The sequence below is a fragment of the Podarcis pityusensis genome (assembly GCF_964106645.2).
Source record: "Podarcis pityusensis genome assembly, chromosome: 9".
Classification (NCBI taxonomy): domain Eukaryota; kingdom Metazoa; phylum Chordata; class Lepidosauria; order Squamata; family Lacertidae; genus Podarcis; species Podarcis pityusensis.
In genome coordinates this window covers 27,315,739-27,332,277 of record NC_138034.1, presented here as the reverse complement: position 1 = coordinate 27,332,277, position 16,539 = coordinate 27,315,739, and the positions used below count along the sequence as shown (strand labels likewise).

The window sequence follows — 16,539 nt, the reverse complement described above, 5'->3', positions numbered from 1 at the left end:
CTCCTGCAGGGCTCCCCACGCTGCGGATGTGTTCCCTAAGCGCCAGGCGCTCTGCTTTCAGCACGCCCTGCGCTGCGGGAAGCAGGCTGCTATCCGCAGCCTAGACAGCCCTGCGGGACCTCCCGCAGGGCTGCCTAGGCTGCGGATGTGTTCCCGAAGCGCCGGGCACTCTGTTTTCAGCGCGCCCGGCGCTGCGGGAAGCAGGCTGCTATCCGCAGCCTAGACAGCCCTGCGGGACCTCCCGCAGGGTTGCCTAGGCTGCGGATGTGTTCCCAAAGTGCCGGGCGCTCTGCTTTCAGCGCGCCCTGCGCTGCGGGAAGCAGGCTGCTATCCGCAGCCTAGACAGCCCTGCGGGACCTCCCGCAGGGTTGCCTAGGCTGCGGATGCGTTCCCGAAGCACCGGGCGCTCTGCTTTCAGCGCGCCCGGCGCTCCGGGAAGCAGGCTGCTATCCGCAGCCTAGACAGCCCTGCAGGAACTCCTGCAGGGCTGCCTAGGCTGCGGATGTGTTCCCGAAGCGCTGGGCCCTCTGCTTTCAGCGCGCCCGGCGCTCCGGGAAGCAGGCTGCTATGCACTGCCTAGGCTGCGGATGTCTTCCTGAAGCCTGGAGAGCAAGAGGGGTCGGTGCGCACCGACCCCTCTCGCTCTCCAAGCTTCAGCGAAAGCCTGCATTCACCCCATAGAACGCACCCAGATTTCCCCTTCATTTTTGGAGGGGGAAAAGTGCGTCCTATAGGGCGAAAAATACGGTAGTTTACCAATGTTGCATAATCTTTTTGTCAGAATTCTGCTTTAATGAAATGGTTAAAAACATGGCATTATATTTAATTATCTGTTAATTTCATTATATAGACAGAATTGGAGGCACATTTGAATAATCTAACTACTGTACTAATGTAAGAAGGTAGAATTTGATCAAAAACGTTTGTTTTTCTATACAATTTCTTAAGTCATCAGCAAAACTGACCAAGGGGCGTGAAAAGTTTAGAATGCATTCAAGCTTGATGAAGCATTTGTGCTAGTAGACAATTAGGTGCTTTTATTGGTGTGATTTCCAATGGAACGACAGCCTTTAATATTGATTAAGCCTCTGTGAAAACAGGTATTAATCTTTTATGGGAGGGATCGAATCCATTTACCTGAAGGCCTTATGCTCCACAGGAGTACAATATGTTGGTAGGAGTAGGGTGCATAAACATTTAATAGCAGATAGTTTAATGTGCTTCATCAGGAAAGAAAGAGCTCCGCTCTGTCACATTCACAATCATTTCATATCCAGTAGTAAATCTTAGCTAGCAATGACCCAGTTTGGTCGAGTTCCTGTTTCCTAGATGTGGTGTACAGAGAGAAGTTAATTTTAGCTTTAAATGCATCACTGGTTGCTTCCGTTGATGATGAGGTTAAAACACAAACAGTTTGATCTAGGTCCAGGAACATTTATCCACGATTATGTTGCATGTCTGATGCACAGCCTGTCATGATGTTTTTTTCCTGTGAAATGGGTATTGCCCCTTCATAAATAATTAGCCATTTAGAAATAAATCCTGTTATTCATCTTGTTCTGGTATCCTCATGAGCTTTCCGGTGAAATAAAAATAAAGACAGATAGCTAAAAGTATTATGTATATCAAGTATGCAAAAATAATAATTGTAATAAACCAGAGGGGAAAATAACAAAACAAAAACCCAATATATTCAGATTGCACCCCTCTAGTTCGTTGGACAACTTTTGACTGGGCATATATGGGATTGCACAGTTAAGTAATTTTTAAAAAATCCACCACATAAGCATGTTTATCACACAAATTAATGTATGCTCTTGTTCCCTCTAGCTCAATTATCCCACAATGCTGATTCACCTTTATAATTGATATTTAATAGACATATATGCATTTGTTTTTTATATATTTGTTATGGGAACCTCAAGTTGCAGGTAACTGGCAAATGAGGTGAAGTTTGATACTGATAGAGGAAACAGAGCAGTGAAATTTATCTTGTTTATAAGCTTTTGGCTTTTGAAATTATCCTCCTGGTGTGAAACTTGTCCAGAGATAATAACCCATCAGTTACATAATAGATTTTAGAATACAACATACTGTCAGGTTGACAGTGTAGCTTATCAGCCTCACTAATTCACAGCATCACAGCTAGAATTATTATATTTTTGTTGTTCTCATGTTTTCATATCATGCATTTTTCACTTGCGTTTTAAAGAGTTGCTCTTTGCGGGCTTTTGTATGTCATTTAGCTACCTGCATTATTTGTTTGCTGAAAATCTGAATAAACCAATATTTCAAAAATATATATAAATGTAGGGTAAGTCAGCCAGGTATAGGACTTACATGTCATAAAATAAAATGACGTATTGTATAGTGATAAATATGTACTGTTTATGTTGTTGTTGTTATTTATACCTACCTGTAAATACAATAATGTTACTTGCTTTTGGATTTTGGGAGATGACATTGAAGTTGCATCCCTTAAGTGAAAGCAGCCACCTCTGTGGACATGGCTAAAACTGCAACAACTTTTTTTTAAAAAAAATTGGTCATATATATTCTCTGGGTCTTTAATTTACTTTTGCATGGTGGAAAATCTTTTGGACTTGGATTGACATTTATTTAGTTACTTATTTATATTTGCACACAGATACAGCAAAAGTGAGAATCTCTTACCACATACTAGCATTTCCCATGATTTTTAATGCATAGCACTCACTTCTAGTCAGCACGCTCACTAATGAAATCCAGAGCACAGAGATTCTGACACCTATCATACTTGCAAAAATAGAACAAGCCTTGCATTTATACATATCAATGCTATACCTTGGATTGCCAAGTTATATCTTTGAAATCCACTTACTCCTTTGAATACACTTACTCAGCATGAAGGAAGGAAGCCATGGCTTGCTTATCCCACCTGTTCAGATATTTTTTTTGATGCCCTCCCCTACATTCAGCATTGTATATCAGCAACATAGTAAGCAGGATAAACTGCAGAACTGAAACACCCTTTTCCGGGAATTTAAAGATTCTGTGCAAATCCTGAGATTGTGATGCGTCAGGTCTACTTTGTTCCATTTCTGTTCATGTACAACCTGATGATGCTTTATGACACTGAAAAGCAATGGAATTTTATGCGTTAGCTTTCATTTTCTCATATTAGTTTGATATGAAGTGTGTGTAGGTATGTCAGTAATTCATTGTCAAGGACATTGCTTCATTGTTCATTAAAATCAGAAATGTTCAGTCAGCACTGATTTTCTTCTTTCAAAAATATAGTCAAACTGCTGTGGTATTTTTCCGCTGCAAATATTCTCTAGTGACTAGATTTTCGGTGCCATTCCATTATTTATATACCAGTTTGGGTGAGGTCGAAAGGGTTTAAAATGAGAGACTACATGACCTCTTAAGGGCTACACTTGCATGGTTCTCACAAGAATATTTACACATATTCTCCATATTTTTTAATTGTATACATGCAGCACTTGCCTGTGAAATAAAACATATTACATTTAAAGCACAGGCTGCCTTTTTGTTCTTGATGTAGTGTCTGCACTAGTATCTAATTGACATATCCAGTAGAGAAGAATAGATCAGTCAGTTTCTACTCCATGTCAATTTCACAAGTGTTCATTCATAAATTCGTTTTGTCCTGTCTCCATCCTCTGACTGGGGGGTGGGGTGGGAATCTATACCAAAAATTGTATATAAACATTTAACTATGCATTTAATTACATACTTCACCATAAGCATCCTTAGCTTCCGGAAACTTGATCTAGAGTCCAAAACAAAAAAAATAATAATTCTACCCCTCACCTTCTATTGTTTGAAACTGCTTACACAAATAAATTAGCAATTGAATCTCAAAATCCAGAAAATGTTGACAAAGATAATATGCCGAATAATAGCAAATCTAATCTACAGAATAAATAATTTAATACCAAAATTGAAATTCCAAAATATTGGCATAAAAGCTATGCCTTGCCATTCATCCTGATCATTTGAGTTACCTAATGCCAATGTTTATAAGAAGTATTGCAAAGCATTTCTTACCTAATCAAAAATAGGTATATTTTTCTAATGCAAACCTTATCCGATAGCCCATTCTATAACCTGAGAGTTACTTCTGATAAGGTCATGCTTCTCTCTTTTACAGTAGTGATTCTAGTTTGTTCCATAATCTGCTTGATGCAGAAACATCTGCTTGGGTCCAACAAAAGGGGAGACTTGTGATGAGTCTGTACAGCTATATTTCTTCATATGCTTACTCCAGCTGCATGGATTCGAGAGCAATCTTGGTGACATTGTCATCATCCCCAGCAGACGAGGTCCTGCCATCTAGAAATAAGAGGGAGGGCACTGTCACATTGCCAGTCTTCCGGCAGCAGTGTTGTTGGATATACCAGGCTGGTATGGGAAAGTCAGGTGGTGTGGGCTGTATTGGTTCCACCAGTGCACACATGTCAATTTCACCAATGCCCTGCCCTGCCCCACCAATGATGCCCCACCAAGCTCCAAAATATAGCAGGAAGAGCCAGTGGAGTTATGACACTCCTTGAAGATAGGTCAAAACTTTGCAGTCTTTTTCCTGAAGAGACTCTACTGAAGGTGTTAATGATGCCAAGATGGTTGTGGACCAAAGTGAAGGCTGACCAAGGGCATCATGATAACAGGAATTCTGTCCTCTCTTTTCACATTGGAATTGGGACAATTCCTGTTGGTGCCCTGTGTGCTACTTTTTGACTTGAGTAGCATGACTACCCAATTGCTTCATTTGGAAAGTTGTGCTGTGCTGGCCAAAATCAGTATGTGAGGCTCCACATCTGTTCCAAAAAGCTCCCTTTTAAACAACAAAGAAAGAAAAAAAGGTGCTTTTCTAATACAGTCCTACCTCGGAAGTCGAACAGAATCCTTTCTGGAAATCCGTTCGACTTCCAAAACGTTCGAAAACCAGATCACTCCTACAGCCATTCAGAAGCTGTGGAAGCTCCGTCGGATGTTCAGGTTCCAAAAGAATGTTCACAAACCAGAACAATCACTTCCAGGGTTGTGGCATTTGGCAGCCAAAACGTCCGAGTTCCAGGGCGTTCGACAACCAAGGTACAACTGAATTACAGAAGTCTCTAGAGCTGTAAGGGGCAGTGCCAATTCACAAAGTGGACAATTATCATACCACTTTCTGAACAAGTCACTTGGGGATTGGGTTCCCTATGTAAAAAGTCCATGATTTACCTTTCCTCTTACCAGTGCCTGGCAAGAATGATTGGGGCTAAATGGACCTAGCTGACTGACTAGATTCTGACAGTGGACCAACAGAAAGCTACCCCTGTGCTAAGCTGAAACACCAGCCTTCTTGTTAAGGGTTGACTTTCTCACATTTTAAAGAAAACAAATGGTGGCTAGAAGGTTTTCTGACTACATTTATCCAGAAAGCTATATAAAGTTGTAAAGCGAAACTTGGATACACTTGGATATTACACTGAAGTTCAGAGTCATGTTTTGAAATCTCTCTTTTAATGAATTTTCTGGGTAAGGATTTCAGCGGCTTTTTCACAATACATAAAATACATTTCTGTTTTTGGCTACTTTTAGCACAAATGTATCATGTAAGAAATGGTTTCTAACTTATCCTCGCACTGATGGGTAAGTGGCTTTCATTTAATGTGGGTGATATTTATTTTGTAAGGTTTCCAGTTGGTGGTCTGAGCTATAGTGCCTTTGGCTGGATTTACAAGCTGTTCCTGGTTCTTTAGAAGATGTTGTTTCCAGCTAATTTGATTTTACTATCCTACTTCTGTACTCTCTCATTCTGTTCATTTTTTTTTTTAACTCAACAACTTGTTTTTCCATTCTGGTTCTCTACTAAGAAGCTTGTAGTGAATTTTCTCGTTTTTGTGCTTTCAAAGAGACAGACACAGAACACATAATGCTGTGTGTGTAATTAAACTACTCTAGCATTTGTGAGTGTGTGTGTGTGTGTGTGTGTGTGTACACCAGCAAGTTTTATGAAAAGGGAAAATATGTCATTCTAGAAGTAGAGCCTTGAGTCCTGTGACGATTTTGGAGGGTATGCCTTTTCACCCTAAGGACCATATGCCAGTAATGGAAGGGGGCAGAGGCAAAAGTAGGTGGAGCAATGAGTGTAAATGTTACCTTTATACAATAAACTAGTTTTTCCACAAACTGACACATCTGTCTTTAACTTCCATTTAGCCAAACTGAAAGGCATTATCAAGAGCTCAACAGCAAATTCCAGTAAGGCCAAAACATTATTATTATTATTATTATTATTATTATTATTATTAATTTGCATCCTGCCCATCTGGCTGGGTTTACCTAAGGAAGCATGTAAAGCAGGGCAGTGAGGAGGCATGACTTGTGGAGAGGATATTTTGCCTGGGGAGAATCCTGAAGGCCAGGTGGAGAGGCTTAAAGGGCCACACCCCTGTGCTATACAATGGTTTAGTATTATATGAGCAAATCTAGGCAAGCCTTGGGCTCATGTGCTCTCCCTTTTTCTCCCACAGCATTGCTCTGAGGAGTTTGAAGCATTCACTTCTGTTTTTGATTAACTGCAGCTTGTCATTATGTCCAAATAGACAAATTGTAGTTAGCGTTGACTGTAGTTTGTACAAGCAAACCAACTTGAAACCAAGTTGCAGAAACAGAAGCTAAACAAGAAAGCTTGAAACCAAGTAGCAAAAACATTTGGATTTTTCACAACCGCACCAGAAGAAAGAATGGGAGACTGCTTGAGCTCAAGACTCACAGTCTTGCTCATGTCACACTAAACTGACATCCAAACATGGCCATAAGCCAGCTTTCTGTTATCTGATTCCTTAAAGATTTCAAACTTGATTATTGTTAATATTAGAAAGCTCACACCACAGCAAAGTCATTATCATAAAAGTCTGCTGTTTTTCTAAATAAATCAGATTTTTTTTTATTTCATCAAATAGGATATCTTGAGACAAAAAACTCTTTAAAAAGGTAATTGAATAATTGTTTACATGTATAAAGTAATTACAAGTTCTTGATTCATAATTTTGTTTAGTTGCTAATACTTGTAGCAGCATTAAATAGAAAAGCTTTTCAATTGCTGCTAGATTAATTTGCTGCAGACAAACAATATTACCAATATGATATTCACAATTAACATACCTAAGTATGAGTAACGAACTTTTATAGCAGTTTCTTTCATTCAAAATTTAGATCCAAATAGGGATTGTAGCACACATTTTGAATTGCAGATTTCTGTTTGTTAAGGAGGTTTTTTTGCACCCACCCCTGGAATTTCCTAGCTGATCTGCAAATGACAACTCTGTAAAGGCACTTACATTTTTAGCAGAAGGATGGCAAGGAGTTTAAGACTAAAACTCCATGCCATATTGTGTGCTGTCTCAGACTTCCCCATAATATAAGACTCCTGCTTGGTAAGGGTGACTGTGTAGGAGTTTGTAGAAAACCTATGTGACGCTTGTAAAGTGTAGGATCATTGCTGAGCCTACCCATTCCGGAAAGCCATGGTTTGACGTGCTGCCTCAGTGCATTTGTGCTTGATGTGTACACAACAGAAGATGTATGGTATTCTATGTGGGAGCTGGTTTAAAACTCCCTTCCTCGATTGCCTTAGCAAAGAAGCCAAAAGCAGCACAAAAGTGCTTAAATTAGGAAATCAGATTTTTTAAAAAACCAAAACAAACAAAACATATATTTAGGCACCTGGCAAAGACACTCCTCTCCTCCCAGGCTTTTGGCTAATTATACAATCTATAGCCTTTTAAACTGTGTATGTGGTGAGGTGTATTGTTATATATTTTTGTGTTTTCATATTGTAAACCACCCTTAATCCTCTGATGAAGGGCAGTATAGAAATGGTGATGATGATAGCAATAATACTGTAGTCTTTTAAGATGTAGATAACGTAAGGTTTGCTACATCTTAAGTTTGAGGTCAAACCACACATTAACTGTATTGTGCATAGCTCTATGCAGGGCCGTCTTACCCATAGGCACAAGGGGTGTGGGGTGCCGGGCTCTCAGGGGTGCCAGGCCAAGAATTCGAGGCCCGAGAGTTGAGTCCGAGGAAGAGCCCACCCGTTGGTTGGAGCACCGCGCAGGCTCTTCTGCTGTGCCGCAAGATCGGGGGCAACCGAGCCAGCGAGACACTGAGGCAGGCTGGCGGCTCTGCCCTCCTGCGCACCTGAGACTGGGCAACCTGGGGGGGGCGCCAGGCGGATCTTTGCACCCCGGCACCACATATGCTTTAGATAGTCCTGTATCTATGCAGTCTTTTTACTTAAAAGTAAATGGAAGGGGGATCTGATTAGATTGGGACCACCACCCAGAGAGGGGAATTTGATTCTTCCCCCACATGCTGCAATGCTGAAAAATGTGGCTGCAGGATCATTGGGAGTAATGGGAACTTTCTTCTTTTGCTGTTTGGTTAGTATGCAGGTGCTTCTTCTTCTTCTTTTGCATCAGATTAAACCTTCTCTCTCCATGCAGTAGTCTTGATACAGACCAGTACCTTAGAATGGCATTTCTGTTGATGATGTTGGTTGGTTTCTGAACAGATAATTGTGAAGGCTGGATAGAGTTGCCATATTTCACAAAGTAAAAACCAGGACACCCCAAAAGTTGTTGAGCTTTTTAAATTTATTTACAAAAATGCCAAAAAAACCATGATTTTTCAATTGACGTGCCTAAGATCCAGGACAAAGTGCCGCCTTTCAGAAATCCCCCAGAGACGTCAATTCCGCCTTTGAAATCCCAGTAATGTCCATGAAAATCCGGACGTATGGCAGCCCTAAGGGTGGAAGGCAGTCCTTTTATCTTTTTATTTTCAAAGGACATGTACCATGAATACGCTCCTCTCTAACAATATTTATAATTAACTCCAGGAGATACTGAGCCAGATCCACATAGATCACAGTTAAATATAGACTATCTTATTCATATCATGAGTATGTGACAGAGTTGACAATTTATTCATTTTCTTGACTGACATTGTCCTTTATATATATGCTATAAAAATGTTAAAAAATCTGTCATGTTTACCTTGAGACATAAATATAATATATAATCTACATAATACTCTTTATGCATCTCTAGAAACGTAATTTGAAAACATTTTTTCCTCCTAACTCAAGTAGAACTACCTTACCCAGAAAAAAACCTAAAATACATTTTTCCTTCCCCAACCCTGCCCACCCCTGTACAAAATTAGGGTAATGTTGGGCAAATGGCATTTCTTGGTCTCACTGTCATCAAGAAGTTGTTTAGGCTGTTACCTAAGGAATATGTGAGAATAAGCAAAGAATCACAAATTGGGAAAGAGCTGTTCTAGACAATATTTCCTCTTGAGTGTGTATTGACAAATGTTCAACTGAGCCTTTGTATCTTGGTGCTTAAAACATTTTTTAATATACACTGTGTATTTCTGGACTTCTAAAAGTTCTGGTAGCCAACAGAAATAAGCCATTAATATTTTTTTCTGAATAAGAGGTTTGCTTAACACTGTTTGTGGTACCACAGTGCCCAGATCCAGGAAGGGCAATCTGTACGCCACAATTACATTTCTGTAGGCTTACCATCTGCATCCAGCTTGCACACCGTAAATAAGAGAGACACGCCAACAGCGTCAACAGCACCTGTACCCTAATATAGGAATAGAGGACTGAATCAAAGTAACTCTTTCCCATCCAGTAGATTACATCTTTTGCCAGTCAGAATCTTTGTGTCAGGGCCATCATATATAAAAATGCTCAAACCTGAATAAATGTTAAGATGCTATCCCCCAAAATGAACAACTATGGAGCAAGAAGAAAAATACCATTAACTACTGTATCCTAGACACTAATTTGTATTTACTTCTTATTTTCTGCAGGCATTTCCTATTCAAAACAGGAACAGGGACAACACCACTGTTCAGTACTGCGACACCGGGTTACACGATGGCATCTGGCTCGGTTTATTCACCTCCGACACGGCCACTACCTAGGAACACCTTATCAAGAAGTGCTTTTAAATTTAAAAAGTCTTCAAAGTACTGTAGCTGGAAATGTACAGCACTCTGTGCTGTAGGGGTCTCTGTGCTACTGGCAATACTACTATCTTACTTTATAGGTAAGTTTGCTTTTTATGATTATTGTCATTATAAATCTATGTATCTTGGTTTCTGGTTATATATGGACACTGGCAAACTGCATAATATACAGCTGTCTTTTTATCCACAAGTGCTGTTAACAGTAGAGGCAATGAAAGCAATTTAATTAAAAGTTCTTCAGATGGAATAGAAAATACCTGTGTTTTGTAACCATTTTCCTTGAAAATGGCAAGTGAAATGTCATTTTAAAAAACTGAACTATAATTTAGAAATTCTCTACCTTTCCTTTTTAGAAATGATAAGGCCATAATTCAGCCATCATTTCTCTATTAAAAAGGGGAGTGCATTTAAGAATTGAGCAAACTCATGTGGGGCAGGGGGAGAATTTGTTTCTGAGAAGCTTAAGTATTTTTACATATGTGAAAATATGTGTACATAATGAGAAACAGATAAATTTATAATTTAATAATATAGAATTTTGCATTTCACTGTTTTATGTTTCCATGTTCTGAATAATGATTTCCTTTTACTAAAATACTCAACAATTAACAGTGTGTATTCTAAAGCTTCCGTGGAACTATTTATTTTTTTAAAAAAACCATGATGCATACTTAGTTGTAAAAACTAATACAAAGCTAAAACCCCTCATGAAATTAAAATGTTGGTAGCCTCTATGTTGAAACAAACTACCGTAGTTAAGTTTCAGTCCATGCCACAGCATTGTGCTGAATAAAATCTTTGAAGTGGATCCCTGTTGAATCAGAAGCCACGGTGAATAATGCAAAAAAATAGGCCGCTGAGTAATGTAAGATTTTCACCTTCCCTGCTGATGCAATATGGCTGCCTTGAGAAGATTGCAAGTCTTGTTGCCCAGGAAAGCCAAAGGAGTTTTATAGGAATTATGTTGGCAGTTTCGGCTGTATATTGCTATTTGAGTCCTCAGTGGATTTTCTTTGCCCTCTTTGATGCATACGTTGTGATTTTCTGTGATCAATGTATGGGCCATGTTTAAGCAGCATAGTCCATAGATGGTGGATGGTGTAGTTACATTAATCAGTTTATGTTTTTATTTAGATTTATAGCCCACTCTGCTCCCACTTACATTAAGTATATGAAAATATAAACATGCAATTAATAGCCCTTTTTTACAAATTTAACTCTTTTAAATCAAATGTATTTTTATCCTTACCAAAGCATTAATTTTAGATTTTGTGTTAACTAAATGAATGGTTTTCTTTAACCTAGAGGGGTCTAAAAGTTGTCAACTATAGTGTTGATATAATAAATGCTGCTGCATTATTTTTCCACTTCTTCAATTTTGAAGCAAACAGTGTTGACTCTTGGTGGGCAGATAACCCATTAATGGCCCTTTACCTGCATTTATGATACTCTTGCTCATCCTTCTAATGCTTGAAGAAGGGGACAGTGCCATTTTGGATGTGCTGTTTGTACCCTAGAGGAGCCCTCATAGGATAGCACCTTCTTGTAAGTCCCTTTGGCTCATCTGTTTGCACTGCTGCTGCTTTCTAAAGGCAACTTTTCAGTGACAAGTTTAAGGCTGTGTACATTAAACCCGTCATTAAAAATTGTCTGTACAGTAGTAGTGGTGCATCTAAATAACATTAAATCTTTGTACAGTGGTACCTCGGGTTAAGTACTTAATTCGTTCCGAAGGTCCGTTCTTAACCTGAAACTGTTCTTAACCTGAAGCACCACTTCAGCTAATGGGGCCTCCTGCTGCCGCTGCGCCGCCGGAGCACGATTTCTGTTCTCATCCTGAAGCAAAGTTCTTAACCCAAGGTACTATTTCTGAGTTAGTGGAATCTGTAACCTGAAGCATATGTAACCTGAAGCGTATGTAACCCGAGGTACCACTGTATTGTTTTTATAGTTTTTTTTCATGTTTGTCATCCTGGGCTCCTTTGGGAGGAAGGATGAAGCTATACAATAAAAAAAAACCCTATATAAAATGTTGAAATTAGCTAACTATAATGGAGTTTTCTGCATAAGCCTTGTAGAATTTTCAGGAGGTGCTTCAAGGTTGAAACAGAAGGTGCCTGCTGAATCTCTACTGGTAGAGTATTCAGCAGGACTGAGCCACTTGGTTTCTTGTTGCTGTCAAATGAGCCTTGCCAACTCAGAGAACAACTAATGATGCTCCTGCAGATGATTTCAGTGATCAAGCTGGGGTATATTATTGTACAGTGGTGCCTCGCAAGACGAAATTAATCCGGTCCGCAAGTCTCTTCGTCTTGCGGTTTTTTCGTCTTGCGAAGCACGGCTATTAGCGGTTTAGCGGCTATTAGCGGCTCAGCGGCTTTAAGAAAAAGGAAACAAACTCGCAAGAACTCACAAGTCGTTTCGTCTTGCGAAGCAAGCCCATAGGGAAATTCGCCTTGCGGAACGACTCAAAAAACGGAAAACTCTTTCGTCTTGCGCGTTTTTCGTCTTGCGAGGCATTCGTCTTGCGAGGTACCACTGTAAGTTGATGTCATTATTTGAAAACAGGCCCATTCATGGCCGGTAGAAAGCAACTACAGGTTTTGTTTTGATTTTTTTACATTTTCTTGCATGGTACACTATTTAAAAGGAGCTGCAAAACACAAAGTTGTCATGAAAAACACTTAAGGATCATTCAATATAATGGGGGACATCATAAGGGATAAAACAAACCCCAGGAAAGCCACCATTCAAATATGGATGTTGCCCAGTGAGACAGAACCAATGAAGAATGAGGACTTGTGATATCAGGAAATAAAATGCCAAATAGAGAATGAGACAATTACAATGACTTGTAGTGCTTCCACACAGATGAAAAATGATTTGAGATATTAATGTGTTGAAGCATGTATTAGAATACCCGTACTTGTGCCATATACCTACTTAGGTGTTGAGAATATTTTTAAAATATATATATATATATATATAATTCCTCAAACTGAGAGCCATACAGCATTTTATATCATTTGATTCTGTTGAGAATGGGTACAGCTATGCTGCATTTCATCACAAATAACTAGTTCATCTGCCTGCTGAAATAAACAATTCACAGGGATTGCCTTCTCTATGTATTCAACAGGGAGCTCTTTATGTACTGGTGATATTACTGATATTTCAGCTAACTCAGCAACCTAAATGTAAAACCTGGCACTCAGGGACACACTTTGAAGGTTTTGGGGTCCATAAAGCAGTTAATGGATTAAATTCACTTGTATATGGAGCTTTCCCATCTCTTCAGATGTAATATGAAATTCTCACTTAATAGGCCATCCAAGTATAATTCACAATGAGTTACTTAATATGAAATTGAAATGGTTTCCCATTTTATTTACCTGTTTCGTAACAATGTGCTTTAAACAAAGTAGTGAGATGAGAAATTATTGGCTGTGGAAATATTAGCTGTAGTAGGAAGTCACTTTTGAAGAGCCAGTTTGTAGCTGTTTCTAATGTTACACAAAACCATTACCCCAACCGAGACAAGTTGCAACCTGTACTGAAAAATGTGCTAATATATATTGATAATGAAAAGTTGGAAAACCTATTAAAATTCTGTATTGTGGTGTCGTAAATGGGACAAATTCTGATTGAGGCACACAAAGCACTTTCTCACAGATGATTCATAAATGGGCTTTGCAGTAGAACTGATACAGTCATGCCGTCTAGCATAGATATAGAATATAAGTTGGCATTCATTCCATGTCACTGTATTTATCTAATTCTTCAAGTGAAGGAAATGCATTTTTAAAGGACTTTTTTTGTTGTCCTGCAGTAGTGCAAAAGGAAACCTAGCTCCCTAAAGTGGAGCCTCATCTCTCCAGTCTTTCAGCTATGCAGCTGTTTTGGCTAGCTGGCACAAGGGTAAGCAGGGAGGGACTGGTGTGTCTTGTCATTCTTCCAATACCATGACAACAACGCATTTGGTGATACAGTGATTCAGAGAAAGGAAATGGGGGAACAAAGGAATGCAACATGAGAGAGAGGGAAAAGCCAGGAGGTCACAAGGAGGAGACAGGAGAACAACAAAGAGGAAAGCAAGAGAAAACATAGGAAAGTGAATGGGAAACCAAAAAGTAGCTTGAGCAAAGCCAAAAATCTAATCCCCAGAATGTAGAGAAAAGCAGAAAGGAAGATGGGGGGGGGGGGTGAGAGAACAAGTTGTTTAAACTCTTAGGAATGGTGTGTAATTTATATATGAAAATAAATAAAATGTATCCTAAAAAGGTTGAACATGCTTCTACTTTTCTTCATTGAAAAGGTGAAAGGCAATTAAAGGAAGCAACTGTAACATACTTTTAAGCATGCTTAAATACTACTGAATACTATTTTTTTAGAAGACCAGTATTTTCCAAAGAAATCATCAGACTTAAATAATCCTATGCCACACACTCTGCAGTTTAAGTGAGAAACAGTCCCCATCATCCCTTACCCTTGACATAATCCCCATCTTTCCTCTGTTGTTGTAATGAGGGGCTGATATTGCAGGAGACAGAAAACTGAGTTGGGCTGGGTTCTTTCATTTGCCTGTGAAATGCAAAAAAGAAAAAAAGAAAAATCCCCACATCTTCTCAAGTATGTCCAGTAATTGTGATCTGAGCATGTCGTCTTCAATGCACAAAAAACCCAGGCTGAGAAAAAAATTGGGAGAGGGAAAATCTTGTTATGAGCCACTTTATTATATTTAGACCCTTCTCAGGTTGTGTGAACATACGCTTTAGGGCAGGGATGACTAACTCATGTGCCCCAGCCCCCTGCCCAGCTTAATATCCTGGTTGTAGCATGGCAATATCAGCTTAGCAAATTAAAACTAATCAGTCTTGACAAAGAATTTTGACAGCACAGTGGAACCTTGTATTACGTACTGCCCCCCTTACGAATGCTACGGGTTACATGCTCCGCTAACCCGGAAGTAGATGCCCCTTGTTGCGACATTTGCCCCAGGATGTGAGCGGAAGTCGTGCGGCAGCAGTGGGAGGCACCATTACAGAAAGTGCGCCTCATGTTACGAGCGGTTTCCTGTTACGAACAGACCTCCGGAACGGATTAAGTTCATAACCGGAGGTACCACTGTAACAGATTCTGGGCTGCATTTACACGGTACCAAATTAAAAAGTGATCACCAACACACTTACTGGAGACTTGTGGCTTTCAGTACATCGCTGGCTTATTTCATATTCTGGATTTTGGTTATATGTTTTGGAAAGTCTTTTAGTGTGTTTTCATGGACACAAGACTGCAGGACAGGTGTGTCACTGCAAACAATCCTATGTCAATGCATTTTACCTTTGTGTTTCTGTTCAATTTTCATTTTCTTTTATCCTTTCCCATCTCTGTTGGTGTCATCCTGTGTTTGGTTACTGGCCCTATTTGATTTATGTTTCTTCTCTTAAGCTTCTTTCAATGGAAGGGACAATTTGGGGACAGTTCAGACCACCTGTATGTACAAAAAAGTAGTCTGTAAAAAACTGGCTCCTTAATTATAATAGTGTAATGTGTTATTACTAATTGAGATGTTATAAATAATGTCTAAGGGTTAAATAATGTTTTGATGTGGCATTATTATGACTGTGAAGTAGGTTTATTCATCAGAAGTGTTTTGACTAAAATGGAGCTTGACTTATTTGTCAGCCTTTTCTGCAGTTCTAACCTCCCAGCAGCTGTCATGTCTCCAGGTGCATCTGCATTTTATTAACATCTAACTTCAAAAGTTATTACTGAATTACCAAGGGTCAAAAGGAAAATGTATGCCAAGCAGCCTTTTCCTGTAGTAAAACAAATATTTAAATAGCAATAGCAATGTAAAATGCATTTTGTCATTTATATACATGTGTATATATTATATGTCAGCATCATAAATCCTGCTTGATTAGATTAAGCAGCTCATTGGTGCATGAGACCATGTCTTACTCCTGCTTCTGTGAACCCTTGAGTAAACCCATCCATCTTGAGCTGATCTGAGGAGTGACACAACTGAAACATATCATAGCAAAATCATAATTTGTATTGCAGTACATTAAATATCGTGACATTTAAATCTTTATTCGAACGGTGTTTTACTATGACACAGTAATCACAAGGACCGTGTACTGCAGGCAGCAAGCCGATGAGAAATACAGCTCTAATGAGTATCATTGACACTTCTTATGGTGATGGCTGCCAGCATGTTATTTTCAGTTGTTTGATTTATAGTTTGCAAAGGGTTATTTCTCTTCCCCAAAAATGAAGATGCAAGACAAATGAGGTAAAGGGCAAAAAATTCAACAATTTAACAAGATCAACAATGAGCACAAATATGACTTTTTTGTGCTTGCCCACTCATCCACTTACCTTAAAGATAACAGCAGTGAGCATAAAAATGTGCTATCATTAACCCATTGCATCTTGCCTGGACAGCAGTAGATGTGTTCAAACAAACTGAGTAATTCCGTTTCCATA

At 39.3% G+C, this 16,539-nt stretch overlaps 1 protein-coding gene across 2 annotated transcripts in view; it reads left to right on the top strand.

Annotated features, from left to right (window-relative positions):
- TENM3 (teneurin transmembrane protein 3) overlaps nt 1–16,539 on the top strand; it is a 974,114-nt gene that overhangs the window by 845,121 nt on the left and 112,454 nt on the right. For both annotated transcript variants that reach the window (XM_081021657.1, XM_081021658.1), the window contains one exon: nt 9,889–10,127. In XM_081021657.1, coding sequence (XP_080877783.1) covers nt 9,889–10,127 — 239 coding nt within the window. The remainder of the gene's footprint in view (nt 1–9,888; nt 10,128–16,539) is intronic.